The sequence below is a fragment of the Phyllobates terribilis genome, unplaced genomic scaffold (genome assembly GCF_046119375.1).
Source record: "Phyllobates terribilis strain yellow unplaced genomic scaffold, ASM4611937v1 Scaffold_5__5_contigs__length_657084704, whole genome shotgun sequence".
Lineage (NCBI taxonomy): Eukaryota > Metazoa > Chordata > Amphibia > Anura > Dendrobatidae > Phyllobates > Phyllobates terribilis.
In genome coordinates this window covers 404721247-404747082 of record NW_027362765.1, presented here as the reverse complement: position 1 = coordinate 404747082, position 25836 = coordinate 404721247, and the positions used below count along the sequence as shown (strand labels likewise).

At 42.0% G+C, this 25836-nt stretch overlaps 1 protein-coding gene across 2 annotated transcripts in view; it reads right to left on the bottom strand.

Annotated features, from left to right (window-relative positions):
- Positions 1-25836, bottom strand: part of MGMT (O-6-methylguanine-DNA methyltransferase) — a 508938-nt gene that overhangs the window by 137011 nt on the left and 346091 nt on the right. For both annotated transcript variants that reach the window (XM_073685066.1, XM_073685067.1), the window contains one exon: positions 8166-8326. In XM_073685066.1, coding sequence (XP_073541167.1) covers positions 8166-8326 — 161 coding nt within the window. The remainder of the gene's footprint in view (positions 1-8165; positions 8327-25836) is intronic.

Genomic DNA, 25836 nt, shown 5'->3' with positions numbered 1-25836 from the left:
AAAGGTCTGTCAGATGCAGGCCCCAATGGCATAAAGGTCTGATAGATGGGGGCCCCAATGCAATAAAGGTTTGATAGATGGGGACCCCAATGGCATAAAGATCTGATAGATGCGGGCCCCAAAGCCATAAATGTCCAATAAATGCGGGCCCAAATGGCATAAAAATCTGATACATTCAGTCTGCAATGCCATAAAGGTTTGACAGATGCGGGCCCCAATGTCATACATGTTTGACAGATGCGGGCTCCAATGTCATAAAGGTCTGATAGATGCGGGCTCCAATGCCATAAAGGTCTGTCAGATGCAGGTCCCAATGCCATAAAGGTCTGATAGATGCGGCCCCAATGCCATAAAGGTCTATCAGATGCAGGCCCCAATGCGATAAAGGTCTGATAGATGCGGCCCAAATGCCATAAAGGTCTGTCAGATGCAGGCCCCAATGGCATAAAGGTCTGTCAGATGCAGGCCCCAATGGCATAAAGGTCTGATAGATGGGGGCCCCAATGCAATAAAGGTTTGATAGATGGGGGCCCCAATGGCATAAAGATCTGATAGATGCGGGCCCCAATGCAATAAAGGTCTGTCAGATGCGGCCCCAATGCCATAAAGGTCTGATAGATGCAGGCCCCAATGCAATAAAGGTCTGTCAGATGCGGGCCCCAATGCAATAAAGGTCTGATAGATGTGGGCCCCAATGCAATAAAGGTCTGTCAGATGCGGCCCCAATGCCATAAAGGTCTGATAGATGCAGGCCCCAATGCAATAAAGCAAAACCTACAAAAGACAAAAATATATCTCATACCCTACCATCATTATATATAAATGTAAAGCAAAGTTGCATAATAAATATAGGGTACTTAGTGAACTATTTTTGATCAAAAAAAGTATACAAGCCGTCCCACCAGTGGCAAGGTGACCCTAAATTGGGACGGTACCTATACTGCCTATATTAAAAACCTTACTGTATATCAAAGTTGAAGTAATGCATATAAAAGGGTAGACAAATAGGACCGGGTCCCAACTCCAGACCACCTAGGCCCGTGGTAAGCTACATATATACCAATCAGCTCAACAAAGGGGATGCCACACCCTTAAATTGCACAGAATGCAAACAAGACAAAAAACCAAGCAATGTGAACTGAGGTCTAAGATGGTAGACATGCAAGAAATAGGAGCATGTTCACACTAGCAAAAAGAAGCAAAACCTACAAAAGACAAAAATATATCTCATACCCTACCATCATTATATATAAAATTGCACAGAATGCAAACAAGACAAAAAACCAAGCAATGTGAACTGAGGTCTAAGATGGTAGACATGCAAGAAATAGGAGCATGTTCACACTAGCAAAAAGAAGCAAAACCTACAAAAGACAAAAATATATCTCATACCCTACCATCATTATATATAAATGTAAAGCAAAGTTGCATAATAAATATAGGGTACTTAGTGAACTATTTTGATGAACTTTGATATACAGTAAGGTTTTTAATATAGGCAGTATAGGTACCGTCCCAATTTAGGGTCACCTTGCCGCTGGTGGGACGGCTTGTATACTTTTTTTGATCAAAAATAGTTCACTAAGTACCCTATATTTATTATGCAACTTTGCTTTACATTTATATATAATGATGGTAGGGTATGAGATATATTTTTGTCTTTTGTAGGTTTTGCTTCTTTTTGCTAGTGTGAACATGCTCCTATTTCTTGCATGTCTACCATCTTAGACCTCAGTTCACATTGCTTGGTTTTTTGTCTTGTTTGCATTCTGTGCAATTTAAGGGTGTGGCAACCCCTTTGTTGAGCTGATTGGTATATATGTAGCTTACCACGGGCCTAGGTGGTCTGGAGTTGGGACCCGGTCCTATTTGTCTACCCTTTTATATGCATTACTTCAACTTTGATATACAGTAAGGTTTTTAATATAGGCAGTATAGGTACCGTCCCAATTTAGGGTCACCTTGCCGCTGGTGGGACGGCTTGTATACTTTTTTTGATCAAAAATAGTTCACTAAGTACCCTATATTTATTATGCAACTTTGCTTTACATTTATATATAATGATGGTAGGGTATGAGATATATTTTTGTCTTTTGTAGGTTTTGCTTCTTTTTGCTAGTGTGAACATGCTCCTATTTCTTGCATGTCTACCATCTTAGACCTCAGTTCACATTGCTTGGTTTTTTCCCAATGCAATAAAGGTCTGTCAGATGCAGGCCCCAATGCAATAAAGGTCTGATAGATGCAGGCCCCAATGCAATAAAGGTCTGATAGATGCAGGCCCCAATGCAATAAAGGTCTGTCAGACGCAGGCCCCAATGCCATAAAGATCTGATAGATGCGGCCCCAATGCAATAAAGGTCTGTCAGACGCAGGCCCCAATGCCATAAAGGTCTGATAGATGTGGGCCCCAATGCCATAAAGGTCTGTCAGATGCAGGCCCCAATGCAATAAAGGTCTGTCAGATGCAGGCCCCAATGCCATAAAGGTCTGATAGATGGGGGCCCCAATGCCATAAAGGTCTGATAGATGGGGGCCCCAATGCAATAAAGCTCTGTCAGACGCAGGCCCCAATGCAATAAAGGTCTGTCAGATGCAGGCCCCAATGCCATAAAGGTCTGATAGATGCGGGCCCCAATGCCATAAAGGTCTGATAGATGGGGGCCCCAATGCCATAAAAGGTCTGATAGATGTGGGCCCCAATGCCATAAAGGTCTGTCAGATGCAGGCCCCAATGCAATAAAGGTCTGTCAGATGCAGGCCCCAATGCCATAAAGGTCTGATAGATGCGGGCCCCAATGCTATAAAGGTCTGATAGATGGGGGCCCAATGCCATAAAGGTCTGATAGATGGGGGCCCCAATGCAATAAAGCTCTGTCAGATGCAGGCCCCAATGCCATAAAGGTCTGATAGATGCGGGCCCCAATGAAATAAAGGTCTGATAGATGCGGCTCCAATGGCATAAAGGTCTGATAGATGGGGGCCCCAATGCCATAAAGGTCTGATAGATGGGGGCCCCAATGCCATAAAGGTCTGATAGATGCGGCCCCAATGGCATAAAGGTCTGATAGATGGGGGCCCCAATGCCATAAAGGTCTGATAGATGAGGCCCCAATGGCATAAAGGTCTGATAGATGCGGCCCCAATTCCATAAAGGTCTGTCAGATGCAGGCCCCAATGCAATAAAAGGTCTGTCAGATGCAGGCCCCAATGCCATAAAGGTCTGATAGATGGGGGCCCCAATGCCATAAAGGTCTGATAGATGGGGGCCCCAGTGCAATAAAGCTCTGTCAGATGCAGGCCCCAATGCCATAAAGGTCTGATAGATGCGGGCCCCAATGAAATAAAGGTCTGATAGATGGGGGCCCCGATGCCATAAAGGTCTGATAGATGCAGCCCCAATGCCATAAAGGTCTGATAGATGCGGCCCCAATGCCATAAAGGTCTGATAGATGCAGGCCCCAATGGCATAAAGGTCTGATAGATGGGGGCCCCAATGGCATAAAGGTCTGTCAGATGCAGGCCCCAATGCCATAAAGGTCTGACAGAGGCAGGCCCCAATGGCATAAAGGTCTGATAGATGGGGGCCCCAATGCAATAAAGGTTTGATAGATGGGGGCCCCAATGGCATAAAGGTCTGATAGATGGGGGCCCCAATGTCATAAAGGTCTGATAGATGCAGGATCCAAAGCCATAAATGTCCAATAAATGCGGGCCCAAATGGCATAAAAATCTGATACATTCAGTCTGCAATGCCATAAAGGTTTGACAGATGCGGGCCCCAATGTCATACAGGTTTGACAGATGCGGGCTCCAATGTCATAAAGGTCTGACAGATGCGGGCTCCAATGCCATAAAGGTCTGTCAGATGCAGGGCCCAATGCCATAAAGGTCTGACAGATGCGGGCACCAATGCCATAAAGATCTGATAGATGAGGCCCCAATGGCATACAGGTCTGATAAATGGGGGCCCCAATGGCATAAAGGTCTGATAGATGCGGCCCCAATGGCATAAAGATCTGATAGATGCGGCCCCAATGCCATAAAGGTCTGTCAGATTCAGGCCCCAATGCAATAAAGGTCTGTCAGATGCAGGCCCCAATGCCATAAAGGTCTGATAGATGCGGGCCCCAATGCCATAAAGGTCTGATAGATGCGCGCCCCAATGCCATAAAGGTCTGATAGATGGGGGCCCCAATGCAATAAAGCTCTGTCAGATGCAGGCCCCAATGCCATAAAGGTCTGATAGATGCGGGCCCCAATGAAATAAAGGTCTGATAGATGCGGCCACAATGGCATAAAGGTCTGATAGATGCGGCCCCAATGCCATAAAGGTCTGATAGATGCGGGCCCCAATGCCATAAAGGTCTGATAGATGGGGGCCCCGATGCCATAAAGGTCTGATAGATGCGGCCCCAATGCCATAAAGGTCTGATAGATGTGGCCCCAATGCCATAAAGGTCTGATAGATGCGGCCCCAATGCCATAAAGGTCTGATAGATGCGGCCCCAATGCCATAAAGGTCTGATAGATGCAGGCCCCAATGGCATAAAGGTCTGATAGATGGGGGCCCCAATGGCATAAAGGTCTGATAGATGCGGGCCCCAATGCCATAAAGGTCTGATAGATGGGGGCCCCGATGCCATAAAGGTCTGATAGATGCGGCCCCAATGCCATAAAGGTCTGATAGATGTGGCCCCAATGCCATAAAGGTCTGATAGATGCGGCCCCAATGACATAAAGGTCTGATAGATGCGGCCCCAATGACATAAAGGTCTGATAGATGCAGGCCCCAATGGCATAAAGGTCTGATAGATGGGGGCCCCAATACCATATAGGTCTGATAGATGCGGCCCCAATGCCATAAAGGTCTGATAGATGCGGCCCCAATGCAATAAAGGTCTGATAGATGCGGCCCCAATGCCATAAAGGTCTGATAGATGCGGCCCCAATGCCATAAAGGTCTGATAGATGCGGGCCCCAATGCCATAAAGGTCTAAATATCCAACAGATGATGGTCTCCGATAATTTTCAGAACATACATGATGTTGGTAACTTTACTTAATTTATTTTTACAATATATAATAGATTAATGATTGTTTCTGTGCGATTTGTTTCCAAACTGTATATATTTTCTTAAGTTTTAACAGTTTTATTGTATTATTCATACTTTGGCTCCCTGTACGGGGGAAATCTACTAGTTTCCAGTGATAAGACTTTGCATTTCATAGATTATTTGTTTAATATATTTCTGACAGCTGACAGATTCTCACCAACTGAAAAGCAACTAAAATGTCTGCATACAAATGAGCGTCTCGGGTTTACTCAGAACCTGGATTTTTTTTTTTTCAGTGTAACTAAAAATCTTGATACAGCAGGGGGTCGGGGGGCCTCAAGTGTGAACTACAACCTGTATGTACAAAAAAAATGCAAAAATACTAATAAGACCAATACTAAAATCCATGTCGGTGTGAGTTTAGATATGACTCATTTTTTGTTGAGGTCTTTTGCTGATCGCGTTTTTGCTGATGCACACTTATATAGCAATTTCACCACTCATTGTAAACCAAACAGGAGGCATCTGATCAGCTACCTAATGTAATGTAACTCTCACCAACTGTGTTTACAAAGCTGTCTAATTGTCTATTAGTGTGCCTCATTTGTTACATTCAGGAAGGAAACAATTGGACATGATTAACCCCTTTTACTCTACTTTAAGGCTGCTGGTTTCTTAAAGGTGGTGGAGTATCTGCAGGTCACACTATTACATGGGGGAAAGAGAAAGAAGGGATTGGCGCTAAACTGCTAATTCCAAGTGACTGTCCTATATTACAGACCGGTACTAGGGGGTGGAACCATTTTTCTCCTCTTCTCTCAAGTTCCTCCCAATGCAAGTAGTCAAACCCTGGCAGAACTTCCAAAAATAGGTCGAGGGTGGCTTGGAATATCTGAGCAAAAGGGTGCTTATTGGGGTGAGATGGGGCAACTGTAATGTGGAGCAATTCAGATATGGTCATCATTTGTACCATACGGACTTCACGGCTTCTGAATCCACCCCTGCTTAAGGGATGTGTTTCGATTAAGGGTTCTTATCATGAACCATTGGAAATGTAGAACTGTTGGCGGCAGGGATACTACTTGCCACTTCTTCCTGAGGGATAGTTTGGGATGAGATGGGGCAACTGTAATGTGGAGCAATTCAGATATGGTCATCATTTGTACCATAGGGACTTCACGGCTTCTGAATCCGCCCCTGCTTAAGGGATGTGTTTCGACTAAGGGTTCTTATCATGAACCATTGGAAATGTAGAACTGTTGGTGGCAGGGATGCTTCTTGCCACTTCTTCCTGAGGGATAGTTTGGGATTTTGTACATGAACCTACATCTTAAACACTCCTAGTCAATTCATTACAGTATATGTTTGATATATTGTATGGCTGAATTATTCTTTAAAGTGGTCCAACCACCAGGGCTGAATTAAAAGTGAAGTAGGCCTTAGAGCCCTAAATTATAGACCCTTAAAATAATGCATGATTAACTTCCAGCGATAAATTGCAGGACCCAGGTAGAACAGCAACATCAGTATTCCATGACCGCCGGACGGGAACCCTATAAACCGCCTCTTACATGCCCTCCAGCTCTTCTTTTGATTAGCCGTCCTGGTGAAAAGTCAATGTCGTGGGTGACACAAACACACGACACTTCAACAGGCCGGCTAATCAAAAGAGGAGCCGGTGGGTGCAGGCAGGTAAGAGGCGGCTTGCAGGGCTCCCGTTCGATGGTCACAGAATACTTACCTTGCCGCTGGACAAAGGTCCTGTGAATCGATTCACTCATCTCTATACATATGACTTTCGTGTTCCATCCGTTTCAAAAGTTGCTAGAAGAAAAGGATGGTTGAAAAATATAGAAGTGTTACTAATTCCTCTGAGCCTCCACCACTGTAGTGGCCACCAGTGAGTCAGGTGACTACATGGACGGCATGTCATCACTGACTCTCCAGGTGTAGACCACCAAAACGGAGACGAGGTGTAAAAAAGTAAATAACATTGCTTTCTTTAATTTATGACCAAACCTTCTCTTTGGCCACTTTTGAAAAAAAGTGAAAAACCCCTTTAACAAAATGCGTATGAAGATATTTATAACTTGCATTAAAAAAAGAAAAAACTTTAACGACTACCATTGCACTAATGTCCGAATGGTTCCTCTCTGCCTTTTTCTTCTGTATTCTTATACACCTTTCATGAATAATGTCTATGCATAATAGGTGCCCTATACAAACGTAAAATGTTTTTGAGAACCGATTGATTTACACTCACAACTGATCTGTCCATTTTCAACTTTTTTTTTGAAAATTTGAAAAAACAGTTAAAGGAAATGCTCATCAAAATATGACCTATTTTTGAAATTAGGTTTTCGTGTTAAATATACTGTATATATTTTTTTATTTTTTGCCAATTTTTTTATACTATATCACAATCTTATTTTTTAAAAATAAAAATTTGAATTTTTTTTCAACTTACACCCTGGCCACTTGGCCTATTTTAAGGGTCTAACGTCTCATTGTTTTAGGAAACAACACATGTAGATAGCAACAATGAATAGACTCTGACCCAATCTTTTGTATTGAAGCATCTAATGAGCTTGTTCAAAGGTCATTGTCAAGCAAGGGGTGAGGAGGTGAGCTGTGACATAACCTATTGTGATTGGTGGATCCTTTATCAGCTGTGTATAGAGGTGTTACCTGTCATTGTAATCCTGCCTCTGATGATAATGAAACTGCTGTAAACTCTTTCTAAAAGAAAAATAGCTCCAGTGGCCAGCATGAAAATTTCAAGATTATTATTTTTAATATATGTGATATGAAAAAAAATATATATATTTTTTAAATGCATTTAACACAAAAACCTAATTTAACCAATAGGACATTTTATTTCCCTTTAAAGTATTCTGAGCCAAGAATTATTCCAACTTGTGCCAAAACCAATAGAGCTGAGAAGATTAGGGCGACCTTTGTAACTATATCGCACTGGGCACTTGCTTCTTTTCGTTGTATATAGGTGACCAGCTTGGCACTGCCAGGAAGGAATGGCAAGAACTGATATGTCTATCAAGACAAAACAATGACTTGGTATCAAAAAGAAAATAAATACAATTCCATATACCTTTCTGGAATAGTGGATGGTGAAAAGCAGGTACGGGGTATTTCTCCATCTGCCAGGGCTCACTGAAGTAGGCTCGCAGCCAGTCCGTGCACTGTTTCAGCGGTGCAATCATTTTCTGAGGGTCCTTGCATACCTTGAAAGACGACGAGGCATCCTCAGCCCTGCGAGCGACAGAACATTAATGTGTTTTCCTTCCAACCATGTTACGTTACTTTCCTGCAATAAATTAGCAAGCAAAACAAACCCAACTCAATGGAAAACATGAGTCTACCTTCTGGTAACACGCGTAGTGACGGGGCCGATTCATATTAAAGGAAGTTATTAAGCAGATTAGGATTAAAGGGATATCGGCTACTTCCAGTTACTAGATTTCATTAAAGCTATGGAAGCGATAGAATGAAATAAGGGGAAAGGAGGAAAGTTTAGACAGTCATACGGTACTGTGCGAAAGCTTTCCGTGACTTAATATCTCTCCTACACATATTTTCTGGGCTGAAATCAATATGATTCGCCAAATGTTTCTAAATCTTTCTTACCCTTTTGACAGTGGGGTGAAACATATTATGAGATGCATAGTCAAAGGCACTGGAAAAAATGTGTATTAAATTGCGCCGCCTTCGACAGGAATCAATTTATGCGGTTTATTGGGCAACGCGTTTCGCAGTTTCAAACTTCTTCATCAAGACCGTGGTTTTGTCCAGATGAAGTTTGAAACTGCGGCGAAACGCGTTGACCCAAAAAAACGCAGAAATTAATTCCTGTCTTTTCATCACCTTTTGACGGCAGCACAATTTAACACGTTTTGTTTCCAGTTCCTTTGTTTCCTTCCTCCTGGGTCTGCAGCAGCACAGGTGTCTTTCAGTGGTTGTGTGCACACAACCCAATCAGATGAGCACAAGAGTGCATTTTCTTTTCCAAACCATCTACCCAGATAAGACCCTATTGCGCTATTGGTCCCTTCCAGGTTTTTATCATATGAGATGCATAATGTAATTTTGTTATATGTTGCTGTATCATTCATGTCTACAGCGACCAACGGATTGGAAATGTTTGTGCAGGCATGAATCCCCCCCCCGCAATAATGACTGATCCCCGTGGGTTTATAAAGCACTCCAAATTCTGATAAAATAGGTTTCTTAAGATAAGACAACCCCTTTAATACTTAACTTTTTACAGTAATTTACTAAACACCAACTAAGGCCCTATTCACATCACACTACTGTCTTCCGCTTGACATTATACAGTGCTGTGCAAAAAATGTAGGCAGGTGTGGAAAAATTGCTGCAGAGTAAGAATTCTTTCAAAAATAGAAATATTAATAGTTTATTTTTATCAATTAACAGTCAGGGATTTTGTAGGATTATAGTCAGATGTAAGAGTCACCAATTATAGCGAACAGGTGATAATGATCATCGTTGTCTTATGTGAGTAGAAATATAATAGTTAACTGAAACAGCTGTGTACAAGATGTAAAAATGGGTGAGGAACAGCCAAAGTCTACTACAAAAGGTGAGGTTGTGGAAGACAGTTTAATGTTACAGGTCATAGACCATGGCAAGAAGAAATCTAAAGACCAGGCTCAACTATATGAGGTAGGTGCCAGGAACACAACGTAATTCTAATAATCTAGTAAATAAGGTTCCGGCACTCATAAATAGACCATGGCAAGACAGAGCAAAGCAACAAGACATAAGGTAGTTCTAGTGCATCAGCAAGGTCTCTCCCAGGCAAAGATTTCAAAGCAGACTTGCAATTTGGTTAATTGATAAAAGTAAAATATTAACACTTTAATTTTTGAAAGCATTTTTATTTTTCAGCACTCTTGCCTAAACTTTTTTGAACAGTACTGTATGTTGTTCAAAAGCTCACAAGGTATACTGCCTTTAAAGTGGGAAGGGATTAAAAAACAAGGACCACCATGGCCCGCCCCTGAGTTGTTAACCTTGCCTCATTTTACATTTCCATTCTATAGGACAATCTTAGACAAACTGGAACGGATGGCAAGTAAGATCCTTATAAAAAATCTCCTACCTAATAAACACAACATAGACCCACACCTCCACAAATTCACGCTTACATACAACAAGAAAATCTGTTGTACAGATCAGTAATAATGTCAACACATATCGGCGGGGAGCAGGAGAGCGGTGGCACCGGTGTGCCATGGGCTTCAGTAGATAACGAAGGCTTTATTTTTTAAGCATCCTTTACTTAATATTTTTTCTATTAAAACCGGATAACCATTTTGAATCTGTTTTTGCTGCATATACCAGACTAAAATGTCCAGTTGTGACGCTAGTCAGTAACGGACAAGCCGTGAGGCTGGGTAATCAAATATTCCGGGGTCAGATATCAAGAGAGCATGCAGTAAACTAAAGGGGAAAGTCAAAGGAGAAGTCAGGGCACAGTTCGTGGTCAGAATGCTAGAAAGATAACCGATCAGAGAAAAGGGGCTAGGCAAAAGGATGGCCAGAACGAGATCCAAGGTCAGACAGAAATAGATCAACAAACAAAGCACAGAAATACAAGGCAGACCACCGAGCAAATGCTACGTCTGACAGAGATCTAGGACAGACAGCTCAGCTAAGTAGCTGGGTAATCACTTGGAACAGGGAAGACCTGAAGGAAGCTCAGCACCTCCCAGTCTCAGATTGGACGGCTGAGTTGTCAATCAAAATACCGACAGCTCAGTACGCCTCTGCACTAGATTTACGACTGAGCTGTTAATCAAAATACCGACAGCTCAGCGAACCCATGCACTAGACTGGACAACTGAGCTGTCTATCAAAATACTGACAGCTCAGCATGCCCCTGCACTAGATTGGACGACTGAGCTCTGCGTCCAAGACATACTGATTGCAGGAATAGTGACACCAGTAACAGTCTGTAATTTACCATTTACTCTTTTTCTGTGGGCAATACCTTCTAATCAGCATTACGCCAGCACTATAGGTGCTGGAACCTCCATTCCTCCACCTTTCAATATTCATTGAGCTTGCCTGCCCTCAACCGAAAGCCCATCTCTCTGTTATGCCTATATACAGTTTGACAGAGGAGCGGAGGAGCTAAATGACAAAAACTCTAGCTAAATGTTATGCAGAAGGGAGACTCCTAGTAGCCGGAACTTGAGTGATTTTTTTTGGAGTAAGATGAATATAATTTTTAAATAAAGTGATATTCAGATTGTCTATTGCATTATCTCTCAGATGAGATCCCGTTATCTGACACACAGGGACCATTTGAGCATTGCGCTGTATATGGTCTATGGTAGAAATTTTATTGGATATACATTGGCTCCATCGTCCTTATATTATATTGCAGCATTTTTTTCCTGAGTGACCTTCTTTGGTATTTGGAATTTGCAGTCATTCTGTATGGAGACAGAAGTGTGAGGTCCGTAGAGGTTTTATTTTGGCCATGCTGCCACCATGAAGCAGAACATCCAGCTTCATTAACATATTTAATTGGCTGCTTCTACAGAGAATTAGATCCCAAAATGTTTGTGCTGCAGCAGACTTGCAAATCTAGTTGGCCTTTAAAATGATATATTGGGCATTAACAAGCTGGCCTTGCACGACCTCAGACAGAGTCACAGTCTCGGAGAAGTACTTGTCCAAACAGAGTAAAAGAATACAGGCATGTGCTATTAGGACTGATTGTAGAAAAATGCAACACCTGCAGGTGGATACAGGTATTGCACACAAAAAAAGCATTTTCTAATGTTATTTATTATTGGAAGGTATACTTCATTGCTACATATACCCTTCTCACAAATTGCTATAGTATTTTTCACACATTTGCAAAGCTTCTTTTGAAATATTCCGTTGTACTTTAAAGCAGATGCGTCACCAGATTTCACAATACAATTGCATACATTATTATTCCTTTAGACCTGATGAGGTTGCTGTATTTACTATGAAAATCCAATGTCAGAATGTCTGAATATTCCTTAAATTAAAAAAAAGAGCATTTTAGCTAGACCTGGACTTATAAAATTCTCATTTTAATATTATAACTTTCAAAAAGGATTATACAGCCATTCTGCAATGGTTTTTCAAAGGAAGTACAACTGCCTCATCAAATCTAGGAAATATATTTGATAATGCAGGCGCTTTGTATTGTAAAATCTGGTAACAGTTTCACTGTGAAGTACAGCTTTTATGAGACACAGAGTATAAAGAGTATTCACATTTATGGAACATCCACAAGAAATGATCCTGCCCCTGGGATCCTAAATTATTTGGAATTTGATGTCACAGTTATACTGCTCACAGTGCTGTCACAGTAGTTATACTGCTCACAGTGCTGTCACAGTAGTTATACTGCTCACAGTGCTGTCACAGTAGTTATGCTGCACACAGTGATGTCACAGTAGTTATACTGCACACAGTGCTGTCACAGTAGTTATACTGCTCACAGTGCTGTCACAGTAGTTATGCTGCACACAGTGATGTCACAGTAGTTATACTGCACACAGTGATGTCACAGTAGTTATACTGCACACAGTGATGTCACAGTAGTTATACTGCACACAGTGATGTCACAGTAGTTATACTGCTCACAGTGCTGTCACAGTAGTTATGCTGCACACAGTGATGACACAGTAGTTATACTGCACACAGTGATGTCACAGTAGTTATACTGCACACAGTGATGTCACAGTAGTTATACTGCTCACAGTGCTGTCACAGTAGTTATACTGCACACAGTGATGTCACAGTAGTTATACTGCACACAGTGATGTCACAGTAGTTATACTGCACACAGTGATGTCACAGTAGTTATACTGCTCACAGTGTTGTCACAGTAGTTATACTGCACACAGTGATGTCACAGTAGTTATACTGCACACAGTGATGTCACAGTTATACTGCTCACAGTGCTGTCACAGTAGTTATACTGCACACAGTGATGTCACAGTAGTTATACTGCTCACAGTGTTGTCACAGTAGTTATACTGCACACAGTGATGTCACAGTAGTTATACTGCACACAGTGATGTCACAGTACAGTTATACTGCACACAGTGATGTCACAGTAGTTATATTGCATACAGTGATGTCACAGTAGTTATACTGCACACCGTGATGTCACAGTACAGTTATATTGCACACAGTGATGTCACAGTAGTTATACTGCACACAGTGATGTCACAGTACAGTTATACTGCACACAGTGATGTCACAGCAGTTATACTGCTCACAGTGATGTCACAGTAGTTATACTGCACACAGTGATGTCACAGTACAATTATATTGCACCCAGTGATGTCACAGTAGTTATATTGCATACAGTGATGTCACAGTAGTTATACTGCACACCGTGATGTCACAGTAGTTAAAATGCACACAGTGATGTCACAGTACAGTTATACTGCACACAGTGATGTCACAGTAGTTATACTGCTCACATTGTCACAGTAGTTATACTGCACACAGTGATGTCACAGCGCAGTTATATTGCACACAGTGATGTCACAGTAGTTATACTGCACACCGTGATGTCACAGTAGTTAAAATGCACACAGTGATGTCACAGTACAGTTATACTGCACACAGTGATGTCACAGTAGTTATACTGCTCACAGTGTTGTCACAGTAGTTATACTGCACACAGTGATGTCACAGCGCAGTTATATTGCACACAGTGATGTCACAGTAGTTATACTGCACACAGTGATGTCACAGTAGTTATACTGCACACAGTGATGTCACAGTAGTTATACTGCTCACAGTAGTTATACTGCACACAGTGATGTCACAGTAGTTATACTGCACACAGTGATGTCACAGTAGTTATACTGCACACAGTGATGTCACAGTAGTTATACTGCTCACAGTGTTGTCACAGTAGTTATACTGCTCACAGTGCTGTCACAGTAGTTATACTGCACACAGTGCTGTCACAGTAGTTATACTGCTCACAGTGTTGTCACAGTAGTTATACTGCACACAGTGATGTCACAGTAGTTATACTGCACACAGTGATGTCACAGTACAGTTATACTGCACACAGTGATGTCACAGTAGTTATATTGCATACAGTGATGTCACAGTAGTTATACTGCACACAGTGATGTCACAGTACAGTTATACTGCACACAGTGATGTCACAGCAGTTATACTGCTCACAGTGATGTCACAGTAGTTATACTGCACACAGTGTTGTCACAGTACAATTATATTGCACCCAGTGATGTCACAGTAGTTATATTGCATACAGTGATGTCACAGTAGTTATACTGCACACCGTGATGTCACAGTAGTTAAAATGCACACAGTGATGTCACAGTACAGTTATACTGCACACAGTGATGTCACAGTAGTTATACTGCTCACATTGTCACAGTAGTTATACTGCACACAGTGATGTCACAGCGCAGTTATATTGCACACAGTGATGTCACAGTAGTTATACTGCACACCGTGATGTCACAGTAGTTAAAATGCACACAGTGATGTCACAGTACAGTTATACTGCACACAGTGATGTCACAGTAGTTATACTGCTCACAGTGTTGTCACAGTAGTTATACTGCACACAGTGATGTCACAGCGCAGTTATATTGCACACAGTGATGTCACAGTAGTTATACTGCACACAGTGATGTCACAGTAGTTATACTGCACACAGTGATGTCACAGTAGTTATACTGCTCACAGTGCTGTCACAGTAGTTATACTGCACACAGTGATGTCACAGTAGTTATACTGCACACAGTGATGTCACAGTAGTTATACTGCACACAGTGATGTCACAGTAGTTATACTGCTCACAGTGTTGTCACAGTAGTTATACTGCTCAGTGCTGTCACAGTAGTTATACTGCACACAGTGATGTCACAGTAGTTATACTGCTCACAGTGTTGTCACAGTAGTTATACTGCACACAGTGATGTCACAGTAGTTATACTGCACACAGTGATGTCACAGTACAGTTATACTGCACACAGTGATGTCACAGTAGTTATATTGCATACAGTGATGTCACAGTAGTTATACTGCACACCGTGATGTCACAGTACAGTTATATTGCACACAGTGATGTCACAGTAGTTATACTGCACACAGTGATGTCACAGTACAGTTATACTGCACACAGTGATGTCACAGTAGTTATACTGCTCACAGTGATGTCACAGTAGTTATACTGCACACAGTGATGTCACAGTACAATTATATTGCACCCAGTGATGTCACAGTAGTTATATTGCATACAGTGATGTCACAGTAGTTATACTGCACACCGTGATGTCACAGTAGTTAAAATGCACACAGTGATGTCATAGTACAGTTATACTGCACACAGTGATGTCACAGTAGTTATACTGCTCACACTGTCACAGTAGTTATACTGCACACAGTGATGTCACAGCGCAGTTATATTGCACACAGTGATGTCACAGTAGTTATACTGCACACCGTGATGTCACAGTAGTTAAAATGCACACAGTGATGTCACAGTACAGTTATACTGCACACAGTGATGTCACAGTAGTTATACTGCTCACAGTGATGTCACAGTACAATTATATTGCACCCAGTGATGTCACAGTAGTTATATTGCATACAGTGATGTCACAGTAGTTATACTGCACACCGTGATGTCACAGTAGTTAAAATGCACACAGTGATGTCACAGTACAGTTATACTGCACACAGTGATGTCACAGTAGTTATACTGCTCACATTGTCACAGTAGTTATACTGCACACAGTGATGTCACAGCGCAGTTATATTGCACACAGTGATGTCACAGTAGTTATACTGCACACCGTGATGTCACAGTAGTTAAAATGCACACAGTGATGTCACAGTACAGTTATACTGCACACAGTGATGTCACAGTAGTTATACTGCTCACAGTGTTGTCACAGTAGTTATACTGCACACAGTGATGTCACAGCGCAGTTATATTGCACACAGTGATGTCACAGTAGTTATACTGCACCCAGTGATGTCACAGTACAGTTATATTGTACACAGTGATGTCACAGTAGTTATACTGCAGTGATGTCACAGTGCAGTTATATTACACACAGTGATGTCACAGTAGTAATACTGCACACAGTGATGTCACAGTACAGTTATATTGCACATAGTGATGTTACAGTGTAGTTGTATTGCACACAGTGATGTTACAGTACAGTTATATTGCACCCAGTGATGTCACAGTAGTTATATTGCATACAGTGATGTCACAGTACAGTTATACTGCACACTGTGATGTCACAGTACAGTTATATTGCACACAGTGATGTCACAGTACAGTTATACTGCACACAGTGATGTCACAGTAGTTATACTGCTCACAGTGTTGTCACAGTAGTTATACTGCACACAGTGATGTCACAGCGCAGTTATATTGCACCCAGTGATGTCACAGTACAGTTATATTGTACACAGTGATGTCACAGTACAGTTATACTGCAGTGATGTCACAGTGCAGTTATATTGCACACAGTGATGTCACAGTAGTAATACTGCACACAGTGATGTCACAGTGCAGTTATATTGCACATAGTGATGTTACAGTGTAGTTATATTGCACACAGTGATGTTACAGTGTAGTTATATTGCACACAGTGATGTCACAGTACAGTTATATTGCACACAGTGATGTTACAGCGCAGTTATATTGCACACAGTGATGTCACAGTAGTTATGCTGCACACAGTGACATCACAGTACAGTTATACTGCACACAGTGACGTCACAGTACAGTTATATAGCACAGTGATGTCACAGTACAGTTATACTGCACACAGTGATGTCATAATACAGTTATACTGCACACAGTGATGTCACAGTACAGTTATACTGCACACAGGGATGTCATAATACAGTTATACTGCACACAGTGATGTCACAATACAGTTATACTGCACACAGGGATGTCATAATACAGTTATACTGCACACAGTGATGTCACAGTACAGTTATACTGCACACAGGGATGTCATAATACAGTTATACTACACACAGTGATATCACAGTACAGCTATATTACACAAAGTGATGTCACAGTATAGATATACTGCACACAGTGATGTCACAGTACAGTTATACTACACACAGTGATGTCACAGTATAGATATACTGCACACAGTGATGTCACAGTACAGTTATACTACACACAGTGATGTCACAGTAGATTGGTCATAAACTGTGACATTTTTGCTCAGGGCTATGAAGGACAATGATGTCACAGCGCAGCGGTTATTGGGAGATGAATAAGTGAAAAAAAAGTGCAGGTGTAAGCAATGTTATAGTACATAAAGTGATAGGACAGGTTATTGCACACAGTGATGTCACAGTAAGAAAATAATGCACAATGTCGTCACATAACAGGAGTAATGTTAAAGAAAAAGAATAGTAAACACAGTGATGTCACAGCAGAGATAATAAAGCATCGAAATAACCAGGGATAAAGAACACAATGAAAATACAAAAGCATCATGCACACAGTGATGTCACAGTGAAGCAATATTAAAATGGATCTGTCATCAGATCTCACAATACAAACTTCATACATTATTAAATGAAACCTGTCATGCTCTCCAATGCTATAAAACTGCCCCATTATATTTTAGAGCTTTTTTTCCGGCAATAAAATCTTGGAGTCGATTTATCAAAGCTTTTATGCCACAAAAGAAGAGTAAACGCTTTGAGAAGTTGCAAAATAATTTTTGTGCAACGTGGAGTTGTGAAAAAAACTGCCGACTTTCAGTGTTTTTACACCAGTTTGAATCAGCTCAGCCTAAATGGGTGGAGCTTGGGCGGGACAAGGTGTGGTCGTGCCTGCCCATCAAATTAAACTAAAAACTTTCGTACGCCAGAAATGATACTCTAGTCTCTGACTGGAGTAGCATTTCTGGCACAGTGCAGTACACGCCACTTAGGAGAGGCACAAAATTCATTAAGTAGAGTGCACTTCTTAATGAATTTGGCTCCTAATAGACTGGCACAGCACAATCATGCACTACGCCAGTCTTGATGAATCGGAGCCTATTTCCTTATTGTTACACACATGGACATATTTGTGCAAAAACAATAGGAAAATGGACCCAGACTAGTCCGGCAATACGTAGACACACAGACTAGTCCGGGCTCAGTAGTTGCAGGCAAGCCCCAAGGGCGTAACTGAGAGTCCCTGCAGTGTTACCGTCACCTCGGCCCACCCCCGATCCTCCCTATTGGCCTACCATACTCACCTTGACATTTCTATTTCCCCATTACAGCTCTGAAATGATTGTTCTTGGTAGGATTTCTTTACATGACAAAAATCCGGCATTTTCGCAGGGGTGTGTAGACTTTTTATAGCCACTCTATGTGGATGTGCCCTGAACATAAGCCGCATGCCTTCCTGTTATAGACATTATATGAGTCCAGCTAGAGTTAAAGGGAATATGTCAGCAGGTTTTGCTATGTAATCTGAGAGCAGCATGATCTAGGGGCAGAGACCCTGATTCCAGCGATGTGTCACTTAATAAGTTGTGTTTTGCTGTTTCAATAAAATCAGTGTTTTGTCAGCAGAAGGTTATCACTAGAGGACTAGGTGTCTCGTGTCTCCTGATCCGACCACATCCTCACCACTGAATAGCAATTTTCTGCCTATGCACAGTGTACACAGAAAGCATCCAGTCAGTGGAAGGGGTGGGGTTATACAAAGCGCAGCATTTAGAGCTCTGCTAGATCTGCAGCAGAGAAAGCAGTGATTGTATCATAACTGCTGCACCCAGTAAACTAAGTGATACATCACTGGAATCAGGGTCTCTGTCCCTACATCATGGTGCTGTCAGATCACACAGCAAAAACCTGCTGACAGATTCCCTTTAAGGCTCGGGCACACTATTTAAATCAATAGGAGGCGGATGTGTAGTACCCGGCTGCGGCCACTACCAGAAGATGGAGCAGATCCAGAATCGAGTTGTCGGCAGGCGGCCGTCGCTGACACCGGGAACAGCTGCCGGGTGTTGGACCCCGGCCGATCAGACATTGATGGGATAGGTCACCAATGAAAAAGTAGTGAACAATCCCTTTAATGTCATAAAAGCTAATTTTACTACTTTCGAAGAGGACTTTACATCCATCTGACATTTGATTTTTCAAAGGAAGTGCATCAGCCTCATCAGGTCTAAGTGATCTAGTTACAAATGGTGGCTATTGGGGTCCCCTAAAATAGTAGGGCTCGGCTGTGTCTGTAGCAATATGCATAGAAACAACAAAAAAAAAAGTTGCAGAACATTAGGATCCAGCAGTATCCTGTGTATTTGCATTGGCTATCTGTCCAAGAGTTTGGGAATATGATGTTTTATGCACAATTTATTCTTGTTCTGACCTCACATAAATAAGGTAAATAATCAAGAGGCGAGTATGCTAAATAATAAAAAGCATAGTCTTCACATAGAAAATAAAGATACTGTGCTCGCTCTCAACAAACAACTAACACTTCTGAATATTAAATATTAGCAGGCGAGACACAACTGGCATCCGCCCAACAGTACGCAAATAAGCAGCCAAAGTAACCACAGGAAATATACACCTTTAGGCTGGAACCTAGGCTAGCATTTTTGCTTAATGCACTATTTCATGATGGGAAAGAAAATTGATTTCTCGCAAAACAATTAGTTGCAATACACTTCAAAGAACGTCCCGTGCTCTTGGCGGAATGTCAGTGCCAATACTGTTGCCCATTGTTGGCTGCTCGGCTTCAGTTCCGCACTCCTGAATTCCGCTCATGTTTACAATTAGCAGATCGGTGATCGTTCTGCACATTCTTATATTTGCCACATTAATAAAAAATTTAAAAGATGATTGGACCTCGTTATCCCGAATCTTTAGATCATGATGAATATTAAGTAATGCTATAGCTGTTCAATGCATTAAGTTGAAAAAAAGGAAAAATCACAACATTGAAATTAAAATGTTATCATTCTTCATCTCTCAAAATAGTAGAGTGGATTACACCATAAGGTTAAAAAATTTGACAACGATGGAAGAAAATAAATGAAGCTGCAAGAACCCCAAAAGTCTAAAACTTCTATATGTTCTAAAATAAGCACTAAAATGAGTAACATTTGCAATAAAATATGATTTGCACAATTTATTGAATAGAAGTCAGGCAGGCGATCAGCTGATTGTCGACAGTCTGGTTTCATTAATTTAAGCTGGTATCAGTTTTTAACAATGTAAGAATCCATGTCTAGTCGTTGAAAGGGAAATCTACAATTACAGCGGCTTGCAATAGTATTCAACCCCCTTGGTATTTTGTTTGTGTTTTTGTCCCTCACAACCTGGAATTTCACTGTTTTTTTGAGTGTTTGCATCAGGTCATGTAAAGAACATGCCTACAACTGAGAACATTTGGTTAACCTTTTACTGTGACGCAAACAGCATAACTGAAAACTTCAGTGTGTATAACTATTCACCCCCGTAAAGTCAGTACTTTGTAGACCCTCCTCTTGCAGCAATTACAGCAGCAAGTTGCTTTGTTTAAGTCTCTATGAGCATTGTATATCTTGGAACTGGGATTTCTGCCCATTTCTCAAGGCAAACCTGCTTTATTTCCTTCCAGTTAGATTGTTTCTTCTGTTGAACAGTAAGTCTGACCACAGATTCTCAATTGGATTAAAGGGGTTGTCGGGTCCAAATTGATAAGTTTGCAGTCACTCTGTGTAGACTTATGATTAAGGTCTGGGCTTTGACTAGGCCACTCCAAAACATTTACACGTTTCCCCTTAAGCCACTCGAGTGTTGCTTTACCAGTATGCTTTGGGTCATTGTTTTGTTGGAAGGTGAACCTCCATTCCAGTCTCAAATCACTGACAGACCAACAGATTTTTCTCAAGAATATCCATGTATTTCGCACCATCCATCTTCCCCTCTCAAGTCAGACCAATTTCCCTGTTCCTGCTGCTGAAAAACATCCCCACAGCATGATGAAGCCACCACGTTTCACTGTGTGGTTGGTGTTCTTGGGGTGATGAGCTGTGTTGGTTTGGCGTCAGACATTGCATTTATCTTGGTGGCCAAAAAGTTCAATTGTCTAATCTGACCACAGCACCTCCCTCCATACATTTGGGGAGTCTCCCATGTCTTTTGGCAAACGAAAAAAAAAAACTTACAATTTTTGTGTGTAAGTAAAGGCTTTTTTTCTGCCAGTTTTTCATGAAGGCCACCTCTATGGAGTGTACGGATTATTGCAGTCGTATGGACAGATACTTCAGTCTCTGATTGGGAACTCAGCAGCTTCTTCAGGGTTACGTTTGGTCTCTGTGCTGCCTCTCTCATTAATGCCCTCCTTGCCCGGGCTGAGATTCTTGTTGAGCGGCCCTCTCTTGGCAGGTTTGTTGTGGTACCATGTTCTTTCCATTTGATGATAATGGATTTGCTCCGGGGGATCATCAGAGATTGGGATATATATATATATTTTTTTATTCCCCAACCCTGACTTGTGCTTCTCCACAACTTTGTCCCTGACTTGTTTGGAGATCTCCTTGGTCTTCATGGTGTTGTTTGGAGATCTCCTTGGTCTTCATGGCGTTGTTTGGACATCTCCTTGGTCTTCATGGTGTTGTTTGGAGATCTCCTTGGTCTTCATGGTGTTTGGTTAGTGGTGCCTCTTGTTTAATGGTGTTGCAGCCTCTGTGACCTTTCAGAAAAGGTAAAGTGTATACACTGACAGATCATGTGAAGCTTAGACTGCACACAGGTGAACTTCTTTTCACTAAGCATGTGACTTATGCAGGTAATTACTTGCCCCAGAAATTTTTAGGGGCTTCATAGCAAAAGGGGTGAATACATATGCACATGCCAATTTTTACTTATTTGATCCCATAAATTTAATTTATGCCGATATATTTCTCGCTTCATCAACTTAGACTATTTAATGCTGATGCTTCACACACAAATTGGATTACAAAAATATTTAAACACAGGTTGTAATGTAACAAAATAGATTTAAAAAAAAAGCCAAAAAGGGGATGAATATTTTCGCAAGCCATTGAGTATAGAGTTATCCTCACTGAGGATTAGGGTTAACCTCATGAAACAAGGTAATTGCTTTTGGATGTAAACTTGAAATTTGTTTTATATATTTTACATATTATTTTAAGCTACTGATTTTTTTCTTCATCCAAAAGCAACATCATAAGATTGTACATGGGATGTATGAATGTGGATGTGGGATTATAGGTAAGTAGATATATGGAGGAGTTGGATAAATAGGTGAATTTGCATATACAGTACACACCTTCTCATTTAAAGATTTTTCTGTATTTTCAGGACTATGAAAATTGTACATTCACACTGAAGGCATCAAAACTATGAATTAACACATGTGGAATTATATACTTAACAAAAAAGTGTGAAACAACTGAAAATATGTCTTATATTCCAGGTTCTTCAAAGTAGCCACCTTTTGCTTTGATGACTGCTTTGCACACTCTTGGCATTTTCTTGATGAGCTTCAAGAGGTAGTCACCGGAAATGGTTTTCACTTCACAGGTGTGCCCTGTCAGGTTTAATAAGTGGGATTTCTTGCCTTATAAATGGGGTTGGGACCATCAGTTGTGTTGTGCAGAAGTCTGGTGGATACACAGCTGATAGTCCTACTGAATAGACTGTTACGCTTGAAAAACGCTACGTGGGCACACAGCCTATATGCTGCGGAATTTCCGCAGCGTAAACGCTTGAAAAACGCATGTATATCCGCACCCCATGGTCCCCAATGGCATTCCGCAATGTCAATGCCCATGCTGCGGATTTTTCCGCAGCGTATATGCTGCGGTCAAAAATCCGCAGCATGTTCATTAATTTTGCGGAAGCGCAGCGGAATCAATGTGCGGATGGTACCCAAGTCTGGAGGAGAGGAGACTCTCATCCAGACCTGGGTACCAAAGAACCTGTAAAAAAAAGAATAAAATAAAGTTTATACTTATCTTCTGATGTTTTCCCTCCGTCGCGCTGTTGTCTGAAGGACCTGCCACGTCATTGAGTCATGTGACCCACCACATGACTCAATGACGTCACCGCAGGTCCTGCACACAACAGCGTGAGCCGCTCAAGCCTCCGGACGGGGCAGAGAATGCATCAGAAGGTGAGTATAAAGTTTATTTTTTACCATTCTGAACAAGTTGTCAAGCACTTTTCCAAGTGATGCTTGGAGAAGTGCTTGATAACCCGCATGCGGAAATGCATGCAAGGACGCCTCACAAACGCTTCTACCTGGCGGGAAAACCGCATGTAATATCCGCATGCGATTTTCCCGCCAGGGAGAAGCGTAAAAAATATGCTTCAGGTCCGCAACGTGGGCACATAGCCTTAGAATTTGTATTATGGCAAGAAAAAAACAGCTAAGTAAAGAAAAACGAGTGGTCATCATTACTTTAAGAAATGAAGGTCAGTCAGTCAGAAAAATTGGGAAAACTTTGAAAGTGTCCCCAAGTGCAGCTGCAAAAACCATCAAGCGCTACAAAGAAACTGGCTCAAATGAGGACCACCCCAGGAAAGGAAGACCAAGAGTCACCTCTGCTTCTGAGGATAAGTTTATCCGAGTCACCAGCCTCAGAAATCGCAGGTTAACAGCAGCTCAGATTAGAGACCAGGTCAATGCCACACAGAGTTCTAGCAGCAGACACATCTCTTCAACAACTGTTAAGAGGAGACTTTGCGTAGCAGGCCTTCATGGTAAAATAGCTGCTAGGAAACCACTGCTAAGGACAGGCAACAAGCAGAAGAGACTTGTTTGGGCTAAAGAACACAAGGAATGGACATTAGACCAGTGGAAATCTGTACTTTGGTCTGATGAGTCCAAATTTGAGATCCTTGGTTCCAACCACCGTGTCTTTGTGCGACGCAGAAAAAGTGAACGGATGGACTCTACATGCCTGGTTCCCACCGTGAAGCATGGAGGAGAAGGTGTGATGATGTGGGGGGGCTTTGCTGGTGACACTGTTGGGGATTTATTCAAAATTGAAGGCATACTGAACCAGCATGGCTACCACAGCATCTTGCAGCGGCATGCTATTCCATCCGGTTTGCGTTTAGTTGGACCATCAATTATTTTTCAACAGGAAAATGACCCCAAACATACCTCCAGGCTGTGTAAGGGCTATCTGACCAAGAAGGAGAGTGATGGGGTGTTACGCCAGATGACCTGGCCTCCACAGTCACCAGACCTGAACCCAATCCAGATGGTTTGGGGTGAGCTGGACCGCAGAGTGAAGGCAAAAGGGCCAACAAGTACTAAGCATCTCTGGGAACTCCGTCAAGATTGTTGGAAGACCATTTCTGGTGACTACCTCTTGAAGCTCATCAAGAGAATGCCAAGAGTGTGCAAAGCAGTCATCAAAGCAAAAGGTGGCTACTTTGAAGAACCTAGAATATAAGACATATTTTCAGTTGTTTCACACTTTTTTGTTAAGTATATAATTCCACATGTGTTAATTCATAGTTTTGATGCCTTCAGTGTGAATGTACAATTTTCAAAGTCATGAAAATACAGAAAAATCTTTAAATGAGAAGGTGTGTCCAAACTTTTGGTTTGTACTGTACAAGCAGGTGAATGGGTTTTGAAGGATGTTTGGTTGGATGGTTTGGTGTTGGCACACTGATGTGTCAGGTGCATGGGTAGATTTTGAATGATCGATCGTTGGATGAATGGGTTTGGAAAGCTGCTGGGACAAAATGGGATTTCATTGGATAGCTGGATGGAGGAAGTTAAAAATATTTTTAAAGATTTTAAAGTAGATATTTATTTTCTGGTCAGATCTACTGCACATTTACAAAAATCAGCAACTTTAGCATATTGTTCAAGTTTTGGCTAAGTGGGGGGGGGAGCTATGTGGTTGGTTTGTTGGTTGTACAAGTGAATCTAAGCAAGCAGATGGGTGCCTTTGAGGAAGCAGATGGGCAGGTCTCAGTTAATTGGTTGGGTGTATGAGGAGAAGCAGAGGGGTGTATCTGGGGAAGTTGGACGGGTGCTTCTAGGGAAGTGGACAGGCACATCTATGGAGACGAAGGGACCCGACCAGGCAGGCAGAGAGACTGGGAAGGTGGATAGGCATGTCTACGGAGACAAAGGGACCCAGCTAGGAGGGGTGAGTCAGTGGAGACACTTTTGTGGAGATGGAGAGACACATCTGTGCGAAGACAGATGCACATTTATGAAGATGGAGGGGCACGTCTAGAGCACTGAGAAGTGGATATAAGAAATTCCAAATTAATGTTATATTTTAAAATAGACAAATATATCTTCTGGTGGAGGGGCACATCCTGGAAGGCGGTGGGGTGTGTCTCCTGAGACGGAGGGGTATGTCTGCAAAACAGATGTGCACAGCGGAGAGGGAAGGTTATGTCTGCAGAAACAGGGATGCAATTGGAAAAAACATGAGCATGTTCAGGGAAGTGGAGAGGCGTGTCTACGGAAACAGAGAGGCGCATCCGCAGAGTCGGAGTGGCACGTCAAGAGAGGAGGAGGGACACATCAAGGGAGTCGGAGGGACACATCAAGGGAGGCGGAGGGACACATCAAGGGAGGTGGGAGGACACATCAAGGGAGGCGGAGGGACACATCAAGGGAGGTGGGAGGACACATCAAGGGAGGCAGAAGGACACATCAAGGGAGGCAGAAGGACACATCAAGGGAGGCAGAAGGACACATCAAGGTA